Here is a 26556-nt window from a genome sequence, read left to right on the forward strand (position 1 = left end):
TTGCCTGGGATTATGTATCTGGTGATGAAATCCTTGTGTGATTGGCCCATACAAGGTTTGTAAGTGCAATTCTTTTATATAAATTTTATTATTAATGAATGTCTTACCTGCACTGCATTGAGTGTGCTTTTCTGTTTTTCTTCTTGTTGGTGAGTTCAACTCAGCTTACCATTTCTGAATATAGTAAGGTGGGTGGAATCAGCTGTTGGGTAACAAAGCAGTTTGTATAGGGAATGTCTAGGGACAGTTTTGCCCAAGCGGAGATTTTCCAGCTTGGTAACTTGTCAATTTAATGCATGTTGTTTAGAGCTGTATAAGAGAAAGTTCCAGTAGGTCAGGGGAGAGTTCAAAATCTTTTTTATTTCCTCTACAGAGGGCCTCAGAGGGCCAGTTGTGTGGTATAAGAACTTGTTGAGACTGAGAAGATGCTTTCAGTCTCTATTCCTAAGGCCTGGTAACCAATCTGGGTCGCTTATGATTGGAGTCATAGGAGATGGATGGGGTGAAATGAAGGCATGTAGTAATGTGAAGCTAGCTAAATTTAGCATGGTGCCCACAGTAAGATGGTGAAATATACTGTTGGGGATTTTAGATTGTTATACAAGACTACTATTTGGGCTGAGTGTAAAGCTTTGTGGTATAGGGTATCTGTCAGCGAAACTCCCGCTCTGCACATGCGCAGCGGAGAACGAACCTGCGCAGGCGCAGCCGGGACCAAACACGCGCAGGCGCAGCCGGGAACAAACACGCGCAGGCGCAGCTGAGAACAAACAGGCGCAGCTGAGAACAAATACGCGCAGGCGCAGCTGAGAACAAATACGCGCCAAGAGGCGCACAGGAAGTTACATCATAGATGGATTCACTGCCCTATTTAAGCCCAGCTCAAACGCCCACTAGTTGCTGGTTTGTCTTGTCAGCTTGATCGTGTTCCTTGTCTCCCGTTTAGCCTTGTCCTGTATATACCTGATTCCCCTGGATTTGACCTGTTCCTGTGTAAACGACCATCCTTGCTTGCTGCCTGCCTTTTGACCTCAGACTGTTTTGGATATTCTTCGGCCTGCTCCCTACTTGTACTGAATTGGATTTCCTGGCTTTTGACCCCGGCTTGTTGTGACCTCGATTACTGGACTTTCCTAAAGGACTCGTGCCTCTCCCTGTCTGCCTGGCCTTTGTCCTCAACCTCAAAGGTCACAAGACACGAGGTGCAAGAGAAGCCTCCTCTCACTTCGGCCTCCCTACCAGGTACGTGATAGTATCAGTACTCCCAGCCCCCCACTTGGTGTTTGTATTAGCGTGTGTAGTTTGAGTCTGGAAATGTTGGAGCCCCAGATAAAAGATATATGGAGCTGTCGTAGGGAGGAGAAAAAGACTGGAGGTATTTTGATGGGAATTGCCTGATGCCTGTAGAAAAATAATTTGTGTAGAGATAGTCATATTAAGGATATTTCATCAGCCAAACAAGGTTAGTGTAATTGGCTTTCAATTATCTAATTCCTTCAAGATTTTGGTGAGTGGGGGAGGATTTGCAGAGTACCAATTTTGGGGGGTCAGCGGTAATATTATTGCCCAGATAATGCAGATGTGAGGGAGCCCATCAAAATAGAAAGTTTGTGTTGGAGGCATAAGAGTTGGGAAGAGTTATGCTAAGGTCCTTGGATTTTTTGAAATTTATTTTGAAGTTGGGAGAACTTCCCATATGTTTGGAATTCTGTCATCATTTGATAGTTAAGTATCAGGCTGTGTGATCGTGAATATTAGATCGTCTGCATACACTGCCACCTTATGGTGGCCTAGTGCTCTATCTTTACTACATTATTATCACCATCATATCAATTTCCCTGCTGGATTTCACTTATTTATAAACAGTTGAATAAACCCAAATGGAAGAAATAAGTTATTTATAAGAAAATAAACGATACATTTTATCATGGCATTAACCAATTTAGTTGCGCTGGAAAAAATATATATATATGTGAAATCACCAGCTGCAACAATGTGTAAAACCGTGATCAATGTGAGCAATTATGTTGCGCTTGGTAGTGAGCAATATTCTTACTGTGTCATCTTGCTGTTTATATTTAAGTGAAAAATAAATGAAAAATAAATTAATGGATAAAATGAATAAAGATTCATAAAATAGTGTAAAATATGTATGTTAGTAAAAAATGTGATAATTAAAACAGTATTCTGTGATTAAACACTCAATCCCACGTCTATATGGATTACATGTACATTCAGATTCAAAAGGTTGATCTCACAATCACAGAATACTGTTTTAATTATCACATTTTTTACTAACGAAATACTGAACAAACGAAGACACAGCTTATAATTTAAAATAATTTATTTATTATACATATTTTACACTATTTTATGAATCTTTATTCATTTTATCCATTAATTTATTTTTCATTTATTTTTCACTTAAATATAAACAGCAAGATGACACAGTAAGAATATTGCTCACTACCAAGCGCAACATAATTGCTCACATTTTATCATGGCAGACCTAGAGCTGCAGTCAAGTGATTTTGCCTAGGTTAAGCTGATCTCATCAGTCTGCTGGTGTCAGAAGAAAGCATTTCTTCAGTCTTTTCTTTTCTAGCGATCAGACTGCAACATACTGTAATAACTTTGTAGCAAGTCACATGGTGAGTAACTACATTGGGGGAGAGGAGAGGGATTATGAGGATCATGAGGAGAGTACTTTGATCCTTGTGAGAAGAAATGCCTATAAGTACTACACTTGGATATAATTTAGCATAAGAAAAACATATCTGATGCTATATCTGTAAAACATAAGTCAAGGCAACTGGACTTGCTGTATTTTTCTTGAAGACGTTTCACTGGTCATCCAACCAGCTTTCTCAATTCTTAATTGAGAAAGCTGGTTGGATGACTAATGAAACGCTTTTAAGAAAAATACAGCAAGTCCAGTTGCCTTGACTTTTTTTTTTACATATATACCATGACCTGGATGAATGAGAACCTTCACAGACATATCTGATGCTAGGTTCACTTTAAAGTGAAACTAAACCCACCAATTAAACTGTTCTCCAAAACAAACTCAAGTTAGAATTGTTCAATAAATGATATTAAATCCTTAATCAAAGATTCCAATGTTGATTTGTGCAGGGTTTTGTTTCCATTTATTTTGGCCTAGTGGCATAGTGTATGCTGCAGTCAAGACATGCCTTTGGTGAAAACTGTCACAGTTGCCATTGTTCACAGTCACACTTCTCATTGTCACAGTCACAGTTGCCATTGTGCTTATATCAGCTCTCTACTGATCTTTCAAGTCCTCAAATAGCTGGTGTCATAACTGATCACATGTGCATCAACATGGCAACTGCAGATCTAAATAGAGGCTAAGATGTGGCCATCTTTGGCGAGCGTATGAAAAAGTTTCCCAGGTAAGCAAGTAGATCTTTCATTTCAGGCCATCTAGCAAGAATAAAAACGCAAATTTTTGTTTTATTACTACAACAGATTTTTTAGTTCTCAGATCAACATAACAAATATTTTGTGAGTGATAAACTATTGGCTGCTATGGACTTTTGCTGCCTAACGGCATCTGACAGTCCACGTCTCTTGGACTGGTAAGTCCATGGCTTTTCAGAATATCATTGACTCAAGCAATTCCTTGTAGATATAAATGGGCTGCTCAATCTAAAATATTTGCCTAATTTAGAAAAGCCATTAAAATATTAACTGATGTATGCATACATGTTTCCTTGACTATATAGAAGTTGAGATATTTTCTATTTATTGTATAGCCAATGGCAAGTTAAAACATGTTATCTGTGTTTTCATTCTGGAGAAGGGCTTAGAAATATCCATGTACAATGCGTCTCAATGGGATTAGCGAATAGGAATTTTTGCTATGAGCAACACAATGTCTCTTCCCACAATCACAGCTTTATCTCAAATACCTCCATTTCTGATACGTTTCCAAAGTGTTTTTAAGATACTTTGGTAAATGCTTTTAAAGTCTCTTTTATGTAGTCCAAGTTATTTTAGGTGTATTGATCTTTATAAGAAAGATTTCATACAATGTGCTGTAGCACAAGTTGCCACTTATGGTATAGACCAATGGACTCTAATCGGTGGTTTGTGAAACACATCTGTCTTTCAGCTTCCACTGGTGTTGCTTACAGCAGCATCTCCACAGGTGCCAATTACCTGTCTGTCTAAATGTCTGCTGCATTATTGCCACATGGAGCCATACTGTAGTTGCATCATTTATATATTTTTATCAAAATGTTTACCCTTATTATTAACGGAGATCTTCTGTCAGGATAAGTATCATCAGTAGACGTGCTCAGTGTCCGTTATGTAGTTACGTGTACCAGATTTTTGTTTTGTACTGTGACCTGTAATAATACCTTCATTGAATATTGGAAATCATTTCACACCATCTGAAAGCAAGGTCACTTAATCAAGTGTATTGAATGAGCAATTATTGCTTTTTAATTAAATTGCATTGTTTGTAAAGACTAGTTTGTGTGAAACCCACAGAAGCAACGTAACATGTTTAATTTCCTGCTCTGGGCCCATAGTTTTATTTTTATTGCTTCTCCCTATACATTTTTTTTCTTATTGGGCACACTGTTCATGTTATCTTTGAATATATCGGGGAGGGAATAAAAAGCCATGTTTCCGTGTTTGCAGACGATGCAAAAATAGGGAGGGTACTAGAAACGCATTGTGACAATATAACATTGCAGGAGGACCTGGATAAAATAGGGGAGTGGGCAATACTATGGCAGATGAGGTTTAATGTTGATAAATGCAAAGTAATGTACTTTGGACAAAAAAATAAACAAATAGGCTATACAACCATGTGTATACCGCTAGGGAAGTCGGAAATAGAAAAAGATTTGGGGGTCATTGTAGACCACAAACTGAATGGTAGCTTGCAGTGCCAAGCTGCGGTAAACAAAGCTAGCAGGGTCTTGTCCTGTATTAAGAAGGGGATGTATTGCAGGGACAAGTCTATAATTGTGCCTCTATATAGATCGTTGGTTCGGCCACATCTGGAGTACGCGGCCCAGTTTTGGTCGCCAGTACTGAGAAGGGATGTCCTTGAACTGGAGAGAGTCCAGCGGAGGGCAACAAAACTAATTAGGGGAATGGAGGACCAGAGCTATGAGACAAGGCTTCTGACCTTAAACATGTTTACGCTGGAATTAAGGAGATTAAGGGGGGATATGATTTTCATGTACAAGATGTTCAATGGTGACAGCAACATTGGCAACAAACTGTTTGAGATTAACTCCATTACAAAGACTAGAGGCCACCACCTAAAGTTGGTGGAGAAAAAATTCCAGCACAATGGGCTAAGAGGGTTCTTTACAGTAAGAGCGGTTAAGGTCTGAAACTCACTGCCATCGGCAGTGATTTCAGCCAAGAGTGTAGATTTGTTCAAGAAACGTTTGGACAATGTCTTGAGGGGCCGTAATATCCATGGATACCAGTATCCCTAAAATATGAGATGATGCGTGGACCTATATGGGTTGGACATGATGGACGTATGTCTTTATTCAACCCCAAATACTATGTAACTATGTAATATGGCTGGCAGTTCTCCTTTATACTATTGTTTTGATTTATAAAAGCTATTGGGGGAAAAAAGCTGTTGCCAATAGCTACTGGTTGGGTTCTGGTTTTGTACTTTTTTTTGTTCAAAATAACAAATACATATAATATACCCTTCAGTGGACCTTTAATAGACCCTTCTACAGTCTGGCTGCATCTAATATGTGACCATACTGAACAATAATAGACATACAAATACACGTACCATTGAATCTATTTAATGAATACCATGCTGCATGGTTTTCTGCAAAAATACAAGCATTTACCAGGGATACCAAAAAAATATAAGAACTCCTGCATGCGATTGGATGTATGAAGATGAGTTTGCTTTACTTGGCTTCACTGCATATTAGTACATCACTCCCTTAGTATATCTACTTATGATGTGAAATAAAGGCAGTTATATTATTTCAAAGCAGTTTCTCTGCTTTTTACTTCTGTTCTTAGAAGTCATAAATGCAGTCTGTGAAAATTATAGACTTAACAAATGATTTCTAGAACAGTTCTTACTCGATTATGCTCTTGAACACATTGCTTAAGGTGGGTATGACATTGTCTGCCTTGGTGAAGCAGTCTTCACTGCTTCCACATGACACAGTACACATGACTTAGAAACACTTTGCAAAAGTTTGGGTGTACCTCATATGGCACAAGCTGTAATATACTGTATGTACAGTAAACTCCCTGGTAGCGGGCAACCATGGGGCTTATGGGGCGCTTACTGCACTTACAGTTGGGTTACACATAGGGAAACAAGCTATAGAACTGATGGAGGCCAATGTCTGCTTTAGCAAAAGTGTGGAGATAATCCCTAGCACCTGGACAGTTAGAAGATCATGATTAGGGATGCACCAATACTGTTTTTTCGGTATCGAGTAAGAGTACCGATTTTTTTTTCCCCTGTACTCACTGATACCGAATACCGGAAGTCCCATTAAGGAAGCCAGGCGGTGTGTAATGACTCGCCACCTGGCTTCCTGATAAGCCGGGCAGCGTGTAAAGACTTGCCACCCGGCTTCTTGATTAGCAGTGATGCCGTCTCAATGCTTCCCATCACTAGGTGACGAGAAAGCATGGAGCCGACTTTCTGGCCAATCCGGAAGCCTGGCACCTTGTAATGACGCGGTGCCTGGCTTCCTGATTGGTCGGGAAGCTGGCTTCATGCTGCCTCATCATGAGGGACTAGGAATCATGAAGCCAGCTTCCCAGCCAATCAGAAAGCCGGGCAGCGTGTAATGACTTGCTGCCCGGTTTCCTGATATCAGAAGTATCGGGCTAGGCATTGGAGCATTTGGGCGAGTATGAGTACTCGCCCAAATACTCGGCATCGGCACCGATACTAGTATGAGTGCATCCCTGATCATCATAATGTGTATATGCATTTGTTTCGTAGGTACTGGTACATTTCTAGAGGTACTCTATGGAGACCCTGTAGTCAGACCATTCAATTTAACAAAAATCTTTTCATAAGAATATATGTGCATTTAAAACATTGTATGCATTGTATTCAAATGTAAAAGCCTCCCTTGTGTAGGCATCCAAGAGCCCTGAGACTTCTGGGTAGCCCCGGCAGACTCACAGCTGTCACTTCCCTGACAGCTACATAAAACATTATATTGAGGGGGTAGGGGTGGAGATGCTGGACCAGCACAGAGAGTAATTAGACACTTTAAGAAGAGGAGAGGGTTATAACGTGCAAGGCGGGAGTGGGCTGTGCTAGGGAATTGACTCTCCTGGCATAGTAACATTTTCTAAAAAGCTCAAATGCACATTGAAAGTGAATAACAAAAATCATCTATTGAAAGGAAAATCTATTGCAAGTAAGCAATTTAAATACTTTATGTTTCTGTGCTATTTTCCTGCATTGTTTAGGTTGGTGACAGGGTCTCTTTAAGACAAAAGTGCTGCAAAAATGTATACCTGTTCTGCTATGTACAAAGCTGAATGTTATTTTTCCTCAGCTATAAGGCTTTCTGTGCAACCAGTTTTTGTCCAGAATTCAATCAGTTAATTGCATCTAATATACCTTTGCAATCAAGCATCGAGAGCTGGTAAGCCCGCTAGACAAATCTTTTCTTATATTCTACTTTTATGTCCTCGGTCGTCCAAAAACAGATGCAGCCAGTCGCCTGTCCATGTCTGGGCTATGTAACCATGTAGACAAAAAGCAGACATTGCATAGAACACCTGCACAGTAATCTCCAGTCATTTGTTCATTTTCTTGCTATTCCCATTTGGGAAATGATTGGGTGTATGGCTCATTAAGAGCTGTATTAAGTTCTCTTGATAATGTCAGCCAATAACTCATGACTTTAAGTCCCATCTCTAAAGGGCCTTTACTGCTAGTTATGATCATACACACGTGGCTTAGCTTTTTTTTTTATGAAGAAGTAGAAGAGTGTGTGTAGACGCACATAATTACACCTTGATAAGCAGACCCTAGACTAAACGTAGACTAAAGAGGAATAAATTGGCTTATGCACATATGGTTGTGCAATGGAGCAGATGTGTTTCTTTTTATGCAACCATCTATTAAGGAACTCATTGGTTTTCTTAGTAAGGAGCTTTTCAGCATAGTCTCTGACCTACAGTCAAGGCTCAAGCACCTCATCTATGAAGTCAGAGTGGGTTTCCAGATACAGGTATGTCTACAGCTTTTAAAGATTGAGTGATCACTTCAGGCAAATTGAAAATTTCAGCCTTGTGTTCCTAAAATAAAGTAAAGATATTAATTCAGATAAGGAAAAGGATAGGAAAAGTTTGTGAGTTCTTAAGATTTTTCTGGATTTCTGAATTAATCCACCTTAAAATGTGATCAGGTGTTCTGATCATTTCAGATGTGGGTTTAACCAGTTCTGCTATATAGAAAATAATGCAATTTTTGTCACTGCCTCTTTACAACATAATTCTTATAATTAAAAGTATAATATGACCTGATCAATAATGATTTTAAGGGACATCAGAAGGAGAATGTTTTAGGGATAAGACTGGAATGGTTTACAATAGAATAACTAAAGACTCTTACCTCCACCTGTTCAACATTGTGCAGGTAGTTAAAATATATGTAAAGCCAGAACATTTTTACTTTGTTTTAGATGAAGCAGGGAATAAATAAGACACATGTCAGTTTTTTCTCTTCACTTCCTGTCCCAGAGACAAAGCAGGAATTAAGAAGGGATCTCTTCAAAGTGAGAGGATATCCCCACTTAGACATTTGTCACCAGAAAAGGTTTGCCCATTGGACAATTCCCCTCACCTCTGGCTCCTGAGACAACTTTTATTTTCCATCACTTTCCATTGTGCCAGAGGCAGTGTTTATCAGTACAAAAAGAGAGTATGAATTTGCCTAGCAAGGACACAGACGGCTATAAAACCCTGACCAAGGTTTTAACCCTTCTGCAGTCTGTTCAACGCTATAAACGTTTTGGCTTTGCATACAATTTAACCAATGTTGGAAATTCAGTGCCATAACGTATTCCTTCGGGAATGGGATTTTTACCAAGATGATTGCAAAGACAACCTGTACATTCTGCAAACAGGTTATCAAAATGCCAAAGGTGACCGCTAATGATCTGCAGACATCCTATGCACTTGATAACAATTTTGTTTGTAAGTCAACATTAATGTAAACATTGAACAAGAATGGTGTTTTTGGAAAGGCATCACAAAGACAAACACTCTAATCTCCAGGAAAATTGCTGCCTATATTTATCAAAGACCAGCTGCATATTCCACAGAACATCTGTAAAACATATACAGTGAACAGATGAGCCAAAAGTTCAACCTTCTGGTAAATGTATGCTAAATAAAAAAAGCCAAACTGATGCATGATAGGGGGTGCATAAATGTGTGGGTCTACTTTGCTGTATCAGACGCTGTACAACTTACATTCATAGAGGGCCAATCAATTCTATGGTGTTTTGGGAAGAATATAAGGGCGTCTGTCTGTGATCACAAAAGAAGTACTGCAACCTAACAGATACCAACAGGTGAAAGTAAACCAACAACACCTTGGCACAGGCAGAAAAACATTAAGAATGTCCAAATTCAACAGTCTGAACTCGGTACAAATGTAATGCTGTGGTGTGTTCTGAAGCACGGCATTCCACCTGATATAGCTTTGTCATTCCGCTGGTTATTACATTTACGGGCTCACATAATGCTTCTACCAATTACTAAATGCCTTTACATGAGGGAGTCGTTCACGCAGAAATTAAAAATAAATCACAAATGTTTTTCTCACAACCACATATTACTATGTAATGAACTGTATTCATAGTAAAAAGATGAGTACAGTAGAGGAAAGGAGAATGGAATGCACTCAGCAGAGCTTGTGGTAGTGTCAGGAAATTAGGGTGGAAATGTATGGAGGTGTCAGGAGGTGTCAGGTTAAAGATGACTTTGTAGGTCACTATTGTGAAAAGATTGTATTTTGTTAACTGTATGTGGTATAGGATTTCTGTTTTAGTGCACATTTTATTTGCTCTGTGCTGCACATTTACATGCAGTTAAGTGACAGTGACAGTAGTTGCGAGAAATTATGACTATAAGGGGTGCTTACAATGGCCAATTTTATTTGAATGGATAAAATCTTAATTGAAAAAACTGTTGCTGTAGCTCCTCAAGCCCTCTTGGCAGTATTATAGTTTGCACCATCCCCTGTCCCTGCTACTGAGGCTATACAGCTTGGCCTGCATGTACTGTATATTCAGAGAAAGATAGAAATTAAATAAATATATAAACTGAATATCTTATATATTGATTTTTACCATTTCCTGTATTAACCACATGCATTTAAAACAATACTGAATTTTGTACAACAGTGGTCCTCCTAAGTAAATCTATCATGAAAATTTAGAATTCTAGTAGAATGGCTAATGGAGAGACGCCACATTTGAAGAGATGGTGGGGGTGGGGGGCATGCAATATGTCTCAAAATTGAAGACGGGTGTATTTAAATGTTAAAATCCTCAGGAGCTAATAAGATGTCCTAAACTATAGGTAAAAATGGAAGACAATAGGTGAGGAGAAGTGATGGTGCAGGAGTCAGTAATGGTTTATCTTCGTTAATATGTAACAATTCAAGTGTAAGGCTTTTGCTATCTAAAGAGGAGAGAGTCTGCATTGGCAATGAGTGACCAGAAATGTTCAAGAAAAGGGAGTATGGAGTGGTAGCCTTTGGATTTTGAAGTTAGTCAATTTTGGCAGCTTTAGTGAGAGTGGTTTCAGTGGAATAATTGCGATGAAGATTAAAGAAAGTCAAAAGGGAATTAGGAAAGAGAACCAGGCAAAATTTGTTTTTATCAAGATCAGGAACCTGTCCTACCGAACAATAAACATTTGATGGGCTTCAAGACACAGTGGGGTTAATTTACTAATGACAAGGGAGTTTTGTTCACTTTGCAAGGGAATTTTCCCTTAGCTTAGTGAATGAGGTGAAGCTATGCTGACTTTCATCACCCAATCATGTGCAAGCAAAAATACTGTTTGTTTGGGTTTTTTTTTTTAAATCTCCCTTGCATGTGATTTACTTCATTTACTAAGCTAAGGGAAAATTTCCTTGCAAAGTGAAAATTCCTTTGCAAAGTGAACAGTCTATTTGCCTTTATTAAATCAACCCCGTTATTTGGGGCTGCGCTTTTTTTTTTATAACTTGGTACTAGAGATGGTATTGAGCTAAAAGATGTGAAAACTCTCTTCCTGTTCTAGAAGACTTCAAGTTAGCGGTTAAGGGTCATTTTCTTTTAAATAGTGTATTGTTTTTTTTTACAGAATACAGGTAATGCTACTAAAATTAGACGTATCACTGACTGCGATATCAAATAAGCAATTGTACATGTGTACCAGGGACGTGCGGTACCTCTTGTTCTGGGTGAGGCATTCCCCATCCTCGCCCCCAGCTCATCCCGCCCCCTGCCAGCCGAAGCCCCGTCCCCTGCTGACCGAAGCCCCGCCGGACGAAGCCCCGTCCCTAAGCTAGTATGAAGGAGCCTCCCTGTCCCTCACTTGCTCCTCACTGCTGAGGTGCTCCGTCCATGGCAGGTTACTCCCTGCTGTGTAACCTGTTAGGTGCCGATCTGAATGGAGAAAAGCTCTCAGCTTCAGACATGATGCTGACCGCTTTTGCCTCCATAATTCTAGGTAAGGCTTTGCTTCACCTGCCTCCCCTGACCGCACATCCCTGATGTGTGCATTAGTAACAAAAGAAAGGCATTATTGGCAGAAGGTATTCAGCATCAGCAATGATGAGCCTACGCAGTTACTACTTTTGGGCAAATGTTTCTGGATTTCATGCTTCTTTTCAGATTGGATTAGATTAGTAGGTGAAGGTAGCAGGGGGTGTGGTGAATGATGTTATAGAAGATTATTAGGTTGTTTTTATATTAGGTGCAAGTGAAGGAATAGAGAGAGGTAAGGTGGCGACATATAGCTGGGGGAGTTAAGATGAACATAGGGGAAGAGGAGGGGGATGGAAGAGGAGTAAGCGAGGAAGAAGGAAAGAAGAAAAGAAAGAAAAGTAGGGAAGATGAGAAAGGAATTGAACAGAGAAAAAGAAAAAAGGAAGGGAGAATGAGGGAGAGGTCTTCTTCTTGCCCTCCCCATGGGACCATTGATCTCTCATTTGCCCTCTGAAAATTCAGTTGTTTCTGACTGCTAAAAAAGGGCTGGACTGATGATTTTCTTGATTAAGTCATATTGACATTTTACATTTGTATTGTTGGTACTGAATCCAAAAATATATTATCTGTTTTTGTTGTAACAATAATTATTCCTGTCAGAGAAGTCGACCCCATACTGATCCCTACTCCTTTATCCGGACATGGGATCAACATGAACCTCAAGAGAGGTTCAAAGGTACCTTTTAGATTGTAAGCCCTCAGGGGCAGGGCCCTCCTTACCATCTTGTCTTGAATTGTATTGTGATTGTAAAGTCTTCCTTACATTGTAAAGCGCTGCGCAAACTGTTGGCGCTATATAAATCCTGTATAATAATAATAATATAACTTCACTTTATTGAATATGGCCATTACATAGACCTAAGTCTGTAGTTACCCCCTGAGGTCATGCCTATGGTCCTCAACCAACAAATGGTCAAGGCACAGTGTTATCATTGTCATTTGTGTTACAAAACAATAAAATCTTAAAGTTCACAAGTCATGTAGGGTTAAATAAAGAATATATATCAATATAGAATAGCTTTTGGCTGAAACAGATTTATTGCTGCTTTAGGCTGCTATCAGTGCTGCTAAACGTATCCAAAAGAATAGGCATTAGGTTGTGTCATCTCTGCTGAAGGGGATGATCAAAGTTCAAATCGGTTGATCTCCTTCTACTGAGGTCATGTTGATCATGTTTATGCATCCAGCACTGAAGTGAGCCTGAAAAACGGTTTTCTACAGGAAAGGTAAGTATTTTAAACCTTTGCTGCTCAGTTTTTACTTAACCAAGCAAAACTGGTTATTAGAGTTTAAAGTTAACTTTTAAACTTTATTCATAGACAAATTTCCATTGAGCATGGAAGAATTAAGAACCCTGTCCATGTATTTTTTACTGTGGCATTGAGGAGATTTCCCTTCATCATCTGGAGATGCAGCAGGAAGTCAGAGGAAATCTCCCCAAAGTGATATAAATTCCTTTCTTATACAGTTGCCACCAAAACAAGTGTTCCCATTGGAAGACTTGCCCTCACCCCTTGTTCTGGGGCTAATTCTAAAATGTAGAATTTCCCCTCATTTTCTGTTTTGGTGGCAATGGTCACCAGGACAAATAGAAGTATTCATCTCCCCAGATTAACACAGAGAGCTACAAAAACTTGTCAAAGGGTCTAACTCTTCCCTACTCTCAAAACTAAAAAGAAAAGTTTTGCCTTTACATACACTTTGGGGAGGAATTATAAATCATTTGCCCCAACACTGGCCGAATACCGTTCGCAAAGCCCTCTCACCACTAGATGGAGCCGAGGAGCATCAATTACTCTGCTCCATTTCTCCAGCTACTAGCGAGAATGCTGTGCAAATGTCATTTGTCCAGCGTATGTCGTGGCAGATGATTTACAACTCAAGTATAGGTCTGGTTTAGGTTTTAGAACAGATGTATGCCAGGAAATAAATTTAATAACATTTTGACATCTAGAAGATACTAGGCATGTGGAATGTTTATGCTGTTCCTCTTTAAATTACATTTTTTTTTTTTTTATTATTATATATATTTAGATTGTATAAAACCTTCCATGGGCTGACTTGTAATTTCTTTTTAGAAACCTGAAGCAACTGCCAGTATTTAGACAGTAATGCTCATGAAGTATGATTGCTTAGGTAAATGCTGTTTATTAAAAATGTAGGAGAGATCCACTGAGTCTCCTGTTTTGAGCTTTCACTGTGCAGTAAACAACAACCTACACACAGGAAATTGTCTCCAGGAAGAAGACTGCAAAGACCTTGTTTAACCCACACTAATAATCTAAAAGAACTAGATGCATTTTCAGATGCAGGACAACACACTCCTTCATGAGCTAATCTTTTAGATGCAAGGATGTTTTTATTCTTTCATGTAACTTCTACGGGTTGCCAAGGTAAATGTAGCAGACTGTCTGTTACAAGTACATACCCATATTTCCTAGGAAATGATGAACACATAATGATAGCCATATGTAGGGCCACTGGAACAATGTGCTTGACCTGCGGGAGTCCCATAGGTCCTCCTAATTGAAGACTCCATGGGAAACAGCTCAGGTCCATTCCAGCAGTGCTCCTGGGTGGGCATGTACTTTAAATATGCTTTTATTCTGCTTCAGGTCTCGGCTTCATCTCAGAACTGAAAACAGAGAGAGACTTAGTAAAGATAGCTTTTCTGTCTCTTCTTGACTCTCGAGACTTTCGCAGCTTTGGGGGGGCATACAACTTGGATGGCATAAAAGCTGTATCCTCGGCAGCGTAACATACACACTGCATCCTCATCTTGCTTTACTCCTGCTGCGATTTGCGAGTTTGAGGGATCTGGTTTACACACCTTTTGTTCATGCGATCGGCCTCTCGTTGATTGGTCTACAATAAGCTGCAGTTTTTCTTTAGGATTAATATACTCCTGAGGAAGCCATGTTCAGGCGAAACATGTTGGGGTGTCCAAAGAAAAACTTAATCTGCTTAATTATACATGAATAATTAACATCACTGCAACTCACTGTGTTATCATCCGCAATATGGCTATTTTTGTCACTAATCCTTTGAGTGCAACAATACTATGTGTTTTTAACTTCTTGTGATTAATAAATTATTTTCTTTTCCAAATATACTGTGAGAGCCTAAGTGTTTCTAGAAAGCCCCCCACAACCCCCCCCCCTTCCTTGCATACCTGAGATTGGGATATATTTCTTTGGTCATATCTACTGTATTGGGGTGTGAAAACTCCTTTGTTTTTCCAGCACGCGCCCACTAATATTTTAATAGGAAATTATGAACACATAATGATAGCCATATGTAGGGCCACTGCAACAATGTGCTTGACCTGCGGGGAGTCCCATAGGTCTTCCTCATTGAAGACTCCATGGGAAACAGCTCGGGTCCATTCCAGCAGTGCTCTTGGGTGTGCATGCACTTTAAATATGCTTTTATTCTGCTTCAGGTCTCGGCTTCATCTCAGAACTGAAAACAGAAAGAGGCTTAGTAAAGGTAGCTTTTTTTTCTCTTCTTGACTCTTACATTTTAACTCTTATTTGACATTCATTCATCTTGTCTCCCAATGTTGATGGATGACTGTTATTGAAATGGATCTTCTGAAACAGTTGATGCAAGCTGATAAGCATTTTAAATTTTTGAGGGCTTAAACTTCAGACGGGTATGATAGGTTGCACCTGGAGTTGTTGGTTTCATGTTTATATGATTATTGTGTTGTCTTCTATCCAACCAGCATGTGGAGTTCTCAGCTGCTTTTCATGTTTTCCTCTATCTCATTTTGTAAAAAGCCTGTTCACACAGCTCACTCGCTTAGACTGGAATTTTTCACATGGAATTGAGTCAGAAGAGTAGCTCTTACCTTACTGGTTGGCACCGTCTGAGGTCTCTGTGACGACATGGTCATCAGTTTATGGGTTAAATGTGTATTGGTGTTGGGTTATGTGTAAGTATGTTATACTGGTAACCTGTTCATCAAAAGACTGTCGGCACCACCCCTAGAAACTCCTTTGTACTCCAAGGACCTCAGAACAATGACATTCGCCTGCGTCTGGCCACACTCCTGCTATGGCTGTCTGGAGCTCTTTAGCAGCTGGACCCCTGTGGGGTTGTGCAGACAGAATGTCCAGGGACGGCAGGGTGGATGTGATGAGATTATAATTTTATCTGATCACTTTCTGTATAAAAGGTTGTACAGTTGCTCAATAAATCAGAGTTTGTTTCAAACTACACTCGGTCGCGAATAGTGACTGGGGAAACTGAGAGCTACAGATCAGCGGGTTGCAATATCTCCTGAGCAAGGAAGAAGACAGCGGTGGACATACTCCTCCTGAGTACTGTGGTCCGTTACAGTCTCTGTGGTACAAAGCTAGCCTGAAAGCAGTTTTTTTTTGTATCCTCTGTCTCTTTTGATAACACATAGTGCTTTAGGAATCCCCTTAATCCATGTTTTAAGTGTTTATTATGTAAATCAAAGACTGTATACATACAGTATCAAAAAACAGAAATAACCGTACAAAATTAAAAATGTATGTATGTAAATAAAATGTACTTTCCCGTACACCAATGCAGTGTAGCGTTGGAAGGATTCCCAACTAAAGGACACAGCAGGGTTGCAAGACGTCTGAACACTAAAACTGCTGCTTAGGGAATTTTTGATTCCCACTACAAATTACACTAATCTGGGTGACCTTTCAGTCTAATGTATAGGTTCAGTTATATTAAACTTAAATAATTATACAGCATCTATATCTAGATAACAACATAGAGTATTCATAGAAAACTCCCTTAGCTCGGATCTTGTACAAACACTTTTAGAATCCGCACAATGATCATCTGTAAAAGGAATCTGCCTGGGAACAGTCTACGCACTGGATAGGCATCTTTTATTAAATGCCATTTGACTCAATTCACATCATTTCAGCTTGCTTTCTATGTTTAATGCTGGCTGCAAGTGATTTACATACATTTTCTGTGTTCAAAATTTTTTATATAATTACTCACTCGCATGGAAGTAATTTTAACTTTTAACAAACCAAACCACAAATGACCTAAACCACAAAGAGTAACCACAACACAAGCTACTCCATTAAAATTACATAAAGAGAACTGTCAACAGCTGTTCGTATAGTGCTTTTTTTTTTTTTTTTTACCAAAGAAAATCTAATCAAGAGTTTTATATCATAAAACAACGTTTATTTAACATTAAAGTCTGTTGCGTGACAAGATGAGATAATGGCAGGAACTTTACAAGCTGTGTACCAGTATATTTGGAGTTTTTAGCCCACTGATCCTAATCAAGTTTGCAGTTACAGCGCGCTACTACAGACTTCCAACATGCCTCTCACTAAATTGAAGACATAACACCTAGTGTGTTTGGGTTTGTTTCAGGGCCTATCCTCAGCTGAACCATATGGTAACAGCTTCAATTGAAAAATAGGTGGAGACATCAATATAATTTGCTAATACATGACAAAATGTTCTTGTCATTGTAAAGCTTATGTATTATTAGCCTTACTTATAACCCCACTCTTATCCAGTTGCAAAAAAAAGGCGTGTATGGTACGCCCTAAAAATGAGGTACACAGGATCACTATCGCTGGCAAATCCATTGTATGTAATAACATTATTGTTACATTGTATGGCATTTTCCCTGCCTATTTACAGGCTCTGCTCGTGTATGTGTGTTCACTGAATGGGAAGAGAGAGGCTTGTGAGCTGTCTTCCAGGTGATAAGCAGATAGTTCACATCTCATACGCCAGACATGCAACCCGTGCTAGTTTCTATTTCACTCTAAATTAGAAAATTGCTTGGGTGGCGCAAATAGACCTGAAACAGGCAGGCAGGAGAAAGCATTATTCGCCCTTCTTCAGTAATCACCATACTTGGGAACGTTAAAGGTACCTGCACACCTTTGCTGTGTGCTGCGGGACATTATCACATGCATACTAATATGTTTTCTAATATGTTTTATGCCGCATGTTAACATGCATTGCATTAAGGCAGCCCATTCGTTTTAAGTGGTCTGCAAAGGCTCTCCAGTGCATTAAAAAAAAAGACCTGACCCTTTATTCAGTGTTACAGCGCACCATAACAGCAGTGTTATATTTTTTTAGCTGTTTGTGTCCCCGCTGGGAAGAGTCAGCCTCACTATTAGTCCTGGTGACCATTTTTTCTATCACAAGAACAGAGGTGAGAAGAAATCTTCCAATCAGAAAATCTTTTGCGGTGACTACATTTCTATGAAGGAAAATTATCTTGCTTTAGATAGATCTTATTTTATTTATTAACCGCTTGAAGACCAGGTGTTTGGACCCCCTTCCTGGCTAGGTCATTTTTCAGTGTTCAGCGCTGACTGACTTTGACTGACATTTATTCCGCCATGCAACGCTGTACTGAAATTAATTTAATACCATTTTTGGGGGGACAGATAGAGCTTTCTTATGGGGGCATTTAATCACCACTGGTGGTTTTATTTTTTACTATATTCAGGAGAAATTACTGAAAATTTTGGGGAAAAGGGGGTGGGGCGCACGTCACGGGACCTTATACAAGCGATCTGCCGGCTCTATAGCCGGCGGATCGCTTGTATATTAACGGGCATCGCTGCCTGTTTTCAAATGACGGGCATTTCCCGCTCGCGCGCGGCGCGCCCGACCTGGCGGATGTAACAGGACATGGAATATGGGTAGCAGGGGATTGCCTTGATTTGCTCTGTCTTTGTGAAGACGCACACCACTTACTAGCACACATAAGGGTGTCTCCATAGGACCATGCAAGGGAAAAGACCCACTCTAAAACAGGATATCTGGGCCAGTGCTCCAGGGACCAGCTGATTCTGCAGGAAACTAAAACTTTAGAACATCAAGGAACTGCATCCATTGTAAGTGATTCAATCAGCATTTGAAATAGCTTGAAAACCGTTTGACTATAATAACACTTTTAAGCACTCGAGCTCCCGAACCCTGCCAATCCCCATTTTTCACCAAAAGCGGAGGACTTCTGTAGGGACAAGCATGTTAAATAGACAGCTAGAGAAGCTTCCCTCTTCCTTTGCCAACCAATGTTATTTGCTTGCCTATTTTGACGCCCCTACTCCAAATAATCCTCCTATACAAGGCCTGATTTAACAGGGTATCAGAAACGTGAACTGTGGCTGTTGCTCATCAGGCAGTCATATTTTCCCTGTCATATTCAGTAACATACAGTATATAGTTGTTGCAAAGAATGCTTGCAAAGCTAATAAACATAGGATGCGCTTCAGAGAACCATTAGTATTGTGTGGACGGTCTCTTTAATGGCTAAAGGATGATTATGCAGCATTACTGTAGATTTACCATGGTGTCAGCCAGGTGTATCATTCAGTGTGCAGAATCTGCCCCCAATGTCCCTATACAAACCGGTGCAACGGCAGTCAGTTTATTCACAATGATAGCATATTAACGTAGGCTCAATGCAACTATGGAGATAGTGGGTATTATTCCCTGGCTGATACCTGTCATCTACTTTCTGATTATCTGCTGCAGGATACTATAATTATGTGCTCTCCTTCTCAGTCATCCTATTATCTATTGTAGCATATGTCGGCTAACACTATAATCTGTTTACCTTGTAGTGCCCCTTTAATGGGATAATTGATTATATGCCTCCTCACTTCTAGGTACACTCTGCTGATGTCAGTCATTTCACAGGTTTTATATATCGGCTAGAAAGAACTGTTTTACTTGCAGGAAAAAGACATAGGCTCATGCAAATGCTGCAGCTCTGCTGCTACTTCATTCATAATAAGCAAAAAAAACATTAGCAGCTAACAAGTAACATTTGTTCTTTGCAAAAGATACCAAATAATATCTGTGGAGAGGTTGAGCCACCTAAAACAGAACCGATACATAGCCGTTCCTTCGAAGCAAAAACATGTTGTACCTTTATTGTTGCCCTATCAATAACTTTACAGGTTTGCATTAATACATTCTACAAATGTTACAGCATGCAACATTATCGTTTCAAAAATAAAACGGATACATTTTATCATTAAAAATCTTTAATTTGAGTCATAATATTGTGTCTAGGCATGAGAGGTGGAAGTTAGTAAAATTATGTAATACATCTGCTGCAGAAGAGTGACCATTTCACCAGCTTGCCCTCTTGCAGTCACCACTCACATAGACCGTACACTGTTACTTTTTAAGTCTTCTCCAGACTCCCAGCTTTTTTCTCTTTTGACTCCTCAAAAGTGTGATTTCTTCTTTAAATCAGTGTAACCCATACATTTGATTACAATTATGCTGTGCAGAGCAGCACAACAGCATACATTCTGCTGCTGCTCTCCACGTGTTAATGGCGCAGAGGCTACACTATTTATAGCAGCGATCCACCAATTTGCATGTTGCAAAAGTTTAGCTCTCCAGCTGCAGAACTGTGCAGACTTAGTAGAAGTATTAGTCAGCAATACATTTACTTCTACCAGTAACTGCACGTGTTTCTCTGCTTGTGAGGAAATCTGAAACTTTGCATGAAATCACATGAGGTTAGAAGTTATGTTGCACAATGATCATTCATAATCTTTATGTTTTTACTAAAAGGCAAAAACCAGTATGCATTTTAGCTGGCCATAATATCAAACATTATTTTGCTTTTACATTGAATTACTACAAAAATCAACGCGTGAAGTAACAAACAGCCTTTTTTAAGAGATAATTGACAGTGAAAATGATATCTGACTAAAAACGTCTTGCATTTTATAGGAAAATATCTCTCATTCAAGTGGAAGGTGTGAGAATGACAATTGTCCAAACTGTTGATATGATCTTCTCACTGCTTAAAGGAAAGTGGAGACCAGATCTGAAATCTGTGTTTAAAAAAATTGCTTCAATAAAAAAAATTACAAATCTTCAACTCTGTAGTATTTCCCAGTCATTGGGGGAAATTACAGATTATCTCTTAGTCACTGGTACAAACAATATCCTGTCAGCATTGGTACCGAGTTTACAAGGCCCTGAAATTGAACAAGATAGGCGTTTCATCCTGTACCTGTGCAGAATGCAGCTAAAATCCACAGAGCACTGAAATAAAAGTGAACAGGGTCCACTTGTATCTTATTCTAATCATTTTGAATAATGCAGTTTATTTCTTGGGGCTCAAAATACATTTGGGTAAAATGTCACGGTTTTACATCTTTATAAGCTGATTAGTAGCTCTAATGTTACAAAAGATTTGTAATGAAATAAAACAATCTTGTCACATCTTTTCGCCCTGATGAAGGGTCCCTTCATCAAGCCCCGAAACGTTGGCTTTTTTTCATTGTGACAATTTGTTCAAATAAATGGACATATTGAATGATATTACTGAGTGCTGGTGATTCTTTTCTTCTGCTGGATGGTGTGATCAGACATTAATGTACCTTGACTTTGAAGTTCAGCATGTATCTCTGTGGAAGTTTTCCTTGACTCTTTGTCTGCCATTTGCACAATCCTTCTGTTTAATCTGGTGTCATCTTTCCTCTTGTGGCCATGTCCAGGGAGGTTGATTGCACTCCCATGAATCTAAAACGTCTTGATAATATTTGCAACTGTAGTCATGGGAACACTAAGCTGCCTGGAGATGGGTTTATATCTTTTAATGTGTATGCTGGTCTTTAATTTTCTTTCTAATCTCCTTAGACAACTCTCTCCTTTGCAATCTGCATTTTGCAAACAGCAAAGTGACAACTTTTCCTAATTTCAATGGGCTGACTGACTAAATGAAGACATGTGTGCTACTAATTACAGAAAACAGTTTAAAATATCACTGATCATTTATAATCTTTTCTAGGGGTATCAACAAATCTGTCCAGGCCATTTTAGAATATCTTGTAGAATAAATAATTTGTCTTTTGATGTACCAAATACATGCAGTTAGACATGAGACAATTGCCTTCAATTGAATCACTTTTCAGGAAGAATGAAGCATTGTTTCAGTAAGCTGGAGGGTATCAACAAATTTGTCTTGTAAATAAGAAGTAACTAAAAATGTTTTCAAGTGTTTGAATAATTGCATAGGCCAGTGGCGACTGGTTCTTCTTCAGTGCAAGTTAGTGAAAGTATCATCAATCAGATTAGTAAGAGTCTTGCTAATTTTTTCTATATAAAACAAAATGTTTTATTTGCCTCTTGCATCAAAAGAGAATGAGTGTGTTTTATAATTGATGTCATTCACATATATTAAACGTACCTCAACTTGCCTTCTAGGTAATCACATGGTCTGGAACTTATGACCCAGGAAGGGAAAGGACCAAGGTAATCCGTTTTTTAAATATAATTACAGTATCTGATCGTTTGTATTTTTTGCAATGCATTCCAGATAAGACAGCTTGACAGCTGTGTCTGAATTATTACTGCAATGTGGCTCACGCTGAATATTGCAGGGTTTGACAGCTAGCATCGGCTGATTGATTCCCATTTTGAAAAAGATTCAATGTGAAAATATTTGGCATTTCCCAATAAGGTGATCACACTTTTAGCAAGGTAATCTCATCAGCTCTGTGGAGTTTGGTGCTTTGGGCAATAAGACAAGTAAGTAACATTGCTTTCCTCTCCCATGTTGAATGACACCCAATGTCATCCAACCCCCATATTGTGAGCTTCCTGGGACCACTTGGGATCACAGTATTCCTGGACAGAATGGTAATCATACATCATTACATAAGTTCCACACTGTCCAGGAGTTAGAGCCACCCATTGCTGCTGTCCAAGGAGAAGGGGAAGGAACCATGATGTCAGCAGACGCCTGAAGGATTTAAGGTACCCATAACGGAATTTTAAAAATGGTGGAAGGGGCCTGGGGAAGTGGATTACATAAAAAGATGGATTTAGGATTTAAACAGTTCTCAGATGCTGTTGAAAGTTTATATCCACCAGCCTCTTGCTTTACTAAAATAACTCACACCTCACCTGTCCCTGCCAGAATATTTTCTATCCAGGTGAACCGCCTTTAGCCCTTCATGTTATGCAGCTGGATTTCACATGGAAGCAGTAACAGCTTTCTACATAGACATGAGACAATAAGGACAAATTGATTTTGGCCAGTTTGCTTTGTCTGCTATTCAAACTAAAAGATTCATACAGGTACAGTGAAATTTTAATTGTGTTTTCTTGATCGTACGATACAGGACACACGCAGTTTCAGAGATGACTGCGTAATATGCAGGTATTATCAGGTGATTAGACACTGGCCAGAGCTGTGAGGACCCTTATATAACCCCTCCCTCTCCCGGAAATCCTCTGTTTTTTGCTAGTGTCCTTAGGTGATGAATGTCTCCTTTCTATTAAGGGAGATATTTGTAGTTTACTTATCTTATTACTGCAATTCTGCTCCCAAGTTTGACTTTTTGGGACTGCACACAGATGGAAGATGCAGGGCTGGCCTATAATGTCACTTTGGGCACTGGATCCTGTGTTAGGTTCCTGATTCCAACTTGGCATGTTGTAGGGTGCTTTACAAGTCTAGAGCAATGGCAGATTTGCACTGGCATGATCCTGTCCCTGAAGACCCCATTGATGGTAAGCTCATTCGAAGTTAGTGAAACTGAGGATTGGGGGGCTCCCCTTCCCTTGTTCGGAGGTCTGGCGCTGCCTGGTGGGTGATTCTAAGCCCCTTTCCCGGGTACCCCTGGTCTCCAAGGCTTAGGCCACTGCTGGCCCTTTAAATTTGGACCGCTTTCTCTTATGGGCTTTTCTGGCCTTGCTACTCCTCAGGCTTCTTCACCCGCACCTCTGAGTACTTATATGTTAAATGTTGCAGAATTGTGTGCTACCCCCATCAGTCCTGGGCACATATGGGCATGCAGTGGGCACCTATGTGACCAGCTGGGGGGGGACTTCCCCCCCAGCTGCAGTGGACAGACTGAAGCCATGTTGCTTCATCTGCACTGTTGTGCCTGTGCAGTACAGTGGCCATCTTTGTACACCCCTGCATGACCTGAGCACATGCAGTTATAGGGACAGCAGCAGCCATCTTGGACTTCTCGGTGACCGGTGAGAGGGACCCTCATTAACCATTAGGTGCCTGTCTGTGAGTTCACTATTGGGGCCCCTCATCATGGCAGATTCAAAAGACAAAGGTACATGGGAAACAGGGTTAGCCAGCTCCACAGCTACTGATGGGCTCTGGGGGTTACCTGAGGCTTTCCCTGGACTCTCTTCCAGATTGTCTGTCCATTAGCCCACTGTTTAACTCGCTGTCCTCTTCTCATGCACCTGTTGCCCTCTCAGAGGTGGCACATTGTTCATGCCTTAGCAAGGAAGATTTTGTGGCCTTAGTGACTGTTTTTATTAGTCAGATCTCGACTTTGATCGATTCATCTGGCTGCAGAGGGCACAAATATAGTCCCCCTTCTCCTTCTAATTAACTGTCAGATGTGGTCATCGCTACTACTTTATTGCCATACGAGGAGGAGAGAATTGCTGGGGTTTTACTCCAATCTGTTAACGGTTCCAATACCGAACAGAGGGGTGTATCCCACCCTAGACTTAAAGTCTTGCTTGACAAGTTTCTGTGGATCTGCAAGTTCTGCATAGAATCGGCATGATCAGTCATCGTCTCTCTTCAGCAGGGAGTCTTTTTTGCATTGGTGGATATTAAGGATGCCTACCTCCGTGTGCCAATCTTCCCGTCGCACCAACAATTCCTGCGTTATGCCATGAGGGAAGTACACTTCCAAATTATGGCACTTCCCTTTGTACTCTCCATGACTCCACAAATATTCATTAAGGTGTTCGCTCCTATTCTTGCACTATTGCGCTCTCAGGCTGTTCATATTGTGGGATGCTTGGATGAACTCCTGATGAAGGCCTGATCCAAACAGACTCTGAGGTGAATATCTCTAGGACAATATGAACACCACAGCATTTGGGGTGGGATACCAATCTCCAGAATTCAACACTGGATCTCACTCACTGTCTAGAATACCTGGGTCTTCTAGACAGGAACCAGATGTGGGTGTGTGAGTTCCGTCTGTGCATTCACTGGTGCGGGCCCTACAAGCTGAGAACGAGCCCTCAGCAGGATTTTGCATGAGGGTCCATGACCTGATGGTGGCCTCCATCAGGTGAGTACCATACACTCAGTTCCACTTTAGACTGCTGCATGTGAGCATTCTAACTGCGTGGAACAGACAGACTTGCTCTTTTAATCTCCCCGTGTGTCTGTCAGCCAAAGCGAGACTCTCGCTGGCTTGATGGATCTCCAAGGGAAGAGACAGGGAAGTCCTTCCTCCCACTGCAGTGGACGGCACTGATGAAAAATGCTAGTCTGTTGGGCTGGGGAGGAGTCCTGTATCAAGAAAACAGAATTTTTGACTTACTAGTAAACTCTGTTTCTTAGGGTACAGTACAGGACTCTTGACACTCCCCTCTATTGCTTGCTATAAACTGAGGATTTCTGGGAGTTGGAGGGGTTATATGAGGGTCCTTACAGCTCTGGTGTCCAATCACCTGATGATACCTGCATATTACCCTGTCATCTCTGAATCTGCCTGTGTCCTGTATTGTACTCCAAGAAACTGATTTTCCTGGTAAGGTATAAATCCTGTTTTTGTCTGGTAATGGTAATGCTTTTTAGAAAAAGAAAATTAAAGAAAATCATCCTTGATAGTCTTTCTGGATAGGCAATGTGTGATCTCTGGATATCTATCTCCACCAAATTGTGGTTGGATCAGAATTGGTTCTGAATTGTTTGCTCATTTGCAATGTCACACTATTAAAAGTAAGAAATCATTGGATCTACTAGCTGGATCATCAAGTCATAAAATTATGTTATAAGTATTAAAAACAATAACTGATGTATTCATGCTATTGGGAGACTGCTGCATGTATGTTATTTTTTATTTTGTGAAATTACCTAAAATTTAGGTATTTAGGTAAATATTTGAACTAGTAGTCAAAATGAGAACTTAACCCTTGCCTTGCAAGGGTACCGTAAGTCTTTTAAATTCCCGGAGTTGTTCTTTAATACATTTTTTTTTTCTTTAGAGTGTTCAGCTGAAATTTTAGAGCTTGTTTTACAGCTGGATAACAACATACAAATACTTTGATATTTAAGAGATCCAGGTCCGGGCTATTTAAAAGTTGCTAAATTAGTGGATAGTGCATAACTTCATATGCAGCTGAAGATATTGATCCGTAAATTTTGTAGTTAGAAAGTGAACCCCTTTTATTATTTGATATATATAGATGAATAGTAATACTCCCACAGGTGTTAAATATCTTCTGCTGATTTTTTAGGCATTTAGTAATCAAGCGTTATGTTTTACCCAAAATTAACTCACAAATAAAAAAAAATTCATTACGATTATATGAAAACGATGTTATTTTCCCATGAGTAATAGTGCTGGCAGACAAGTAATATCAGCTCTTTGTGTTCTTTACACACAGGATTTGCTGCAGGTACCAGCAGCATTAATATAGTCTCTGACTGTCTTCTACAGCATGTCTCCAGGCACTTCTCATACTCAAGAAAAATTTATATTTCCCATATATTGAGCTTCAACTACTTTAAGTCAATCTACATAGTTATAATAATATAAGACAGGATATTCTGATTCCTGCTTATGTCCAATTCCCTATTGGGGAAAAAAAGAAAAAAAAACCCATCCACTCCAATTCTTAGCTAAACCCCTTACAAGCTTACCTTTTTGCCCCTGCCTGCTCCCTTCTCTTCCACATTGTCCCCCGCAGTTGCAATGAATACCTGGTATGGGCAACAGTTGTACATTTAGTTGAAAACCTCTACCCCCCCCCCCCCCCCACTTCT

General features: G+C 39.9%; 1 protein-coding gene across 1 annotated transcript in view; it reads left to right on the forward strand.

The window, feature by feature from the left end:
• LOC108784649 (G-protein coupled receptor 1-like) overlaps window positions 1-26556 on the forward strand; it is a 401418-nt gene that overhangs the window by 317895 nt on the left and 56967 nt on the right. The window contains exon 10 of the mRNA XM_018553518.1: window positions 21996-22043. Coding sequence (XP_018409020.1) covers window positions 21996-22043 — 48 coding nt within the window. The remainder of the gene's footprint in view (window positions 1-21995; window positions 22044-26556) is intronic.

The sequence above is a fragment of the Nanorana parkeri genome, unplaced genomic scaffold (genome assembly GCF_000935625.1).
Source record: "Nanorana parkeri isolate BGI_ZX_2015 unplaced genomic scaffold, ASM93562v1 scaffold122, whole genome shotgun sequence".
NCBI classification, from domain to species: Eukaryota; Metazoa; Chordata; class Amphibia; order Anura; family Dicroglossidae; genus Nanorana; species Nanorana parkeri.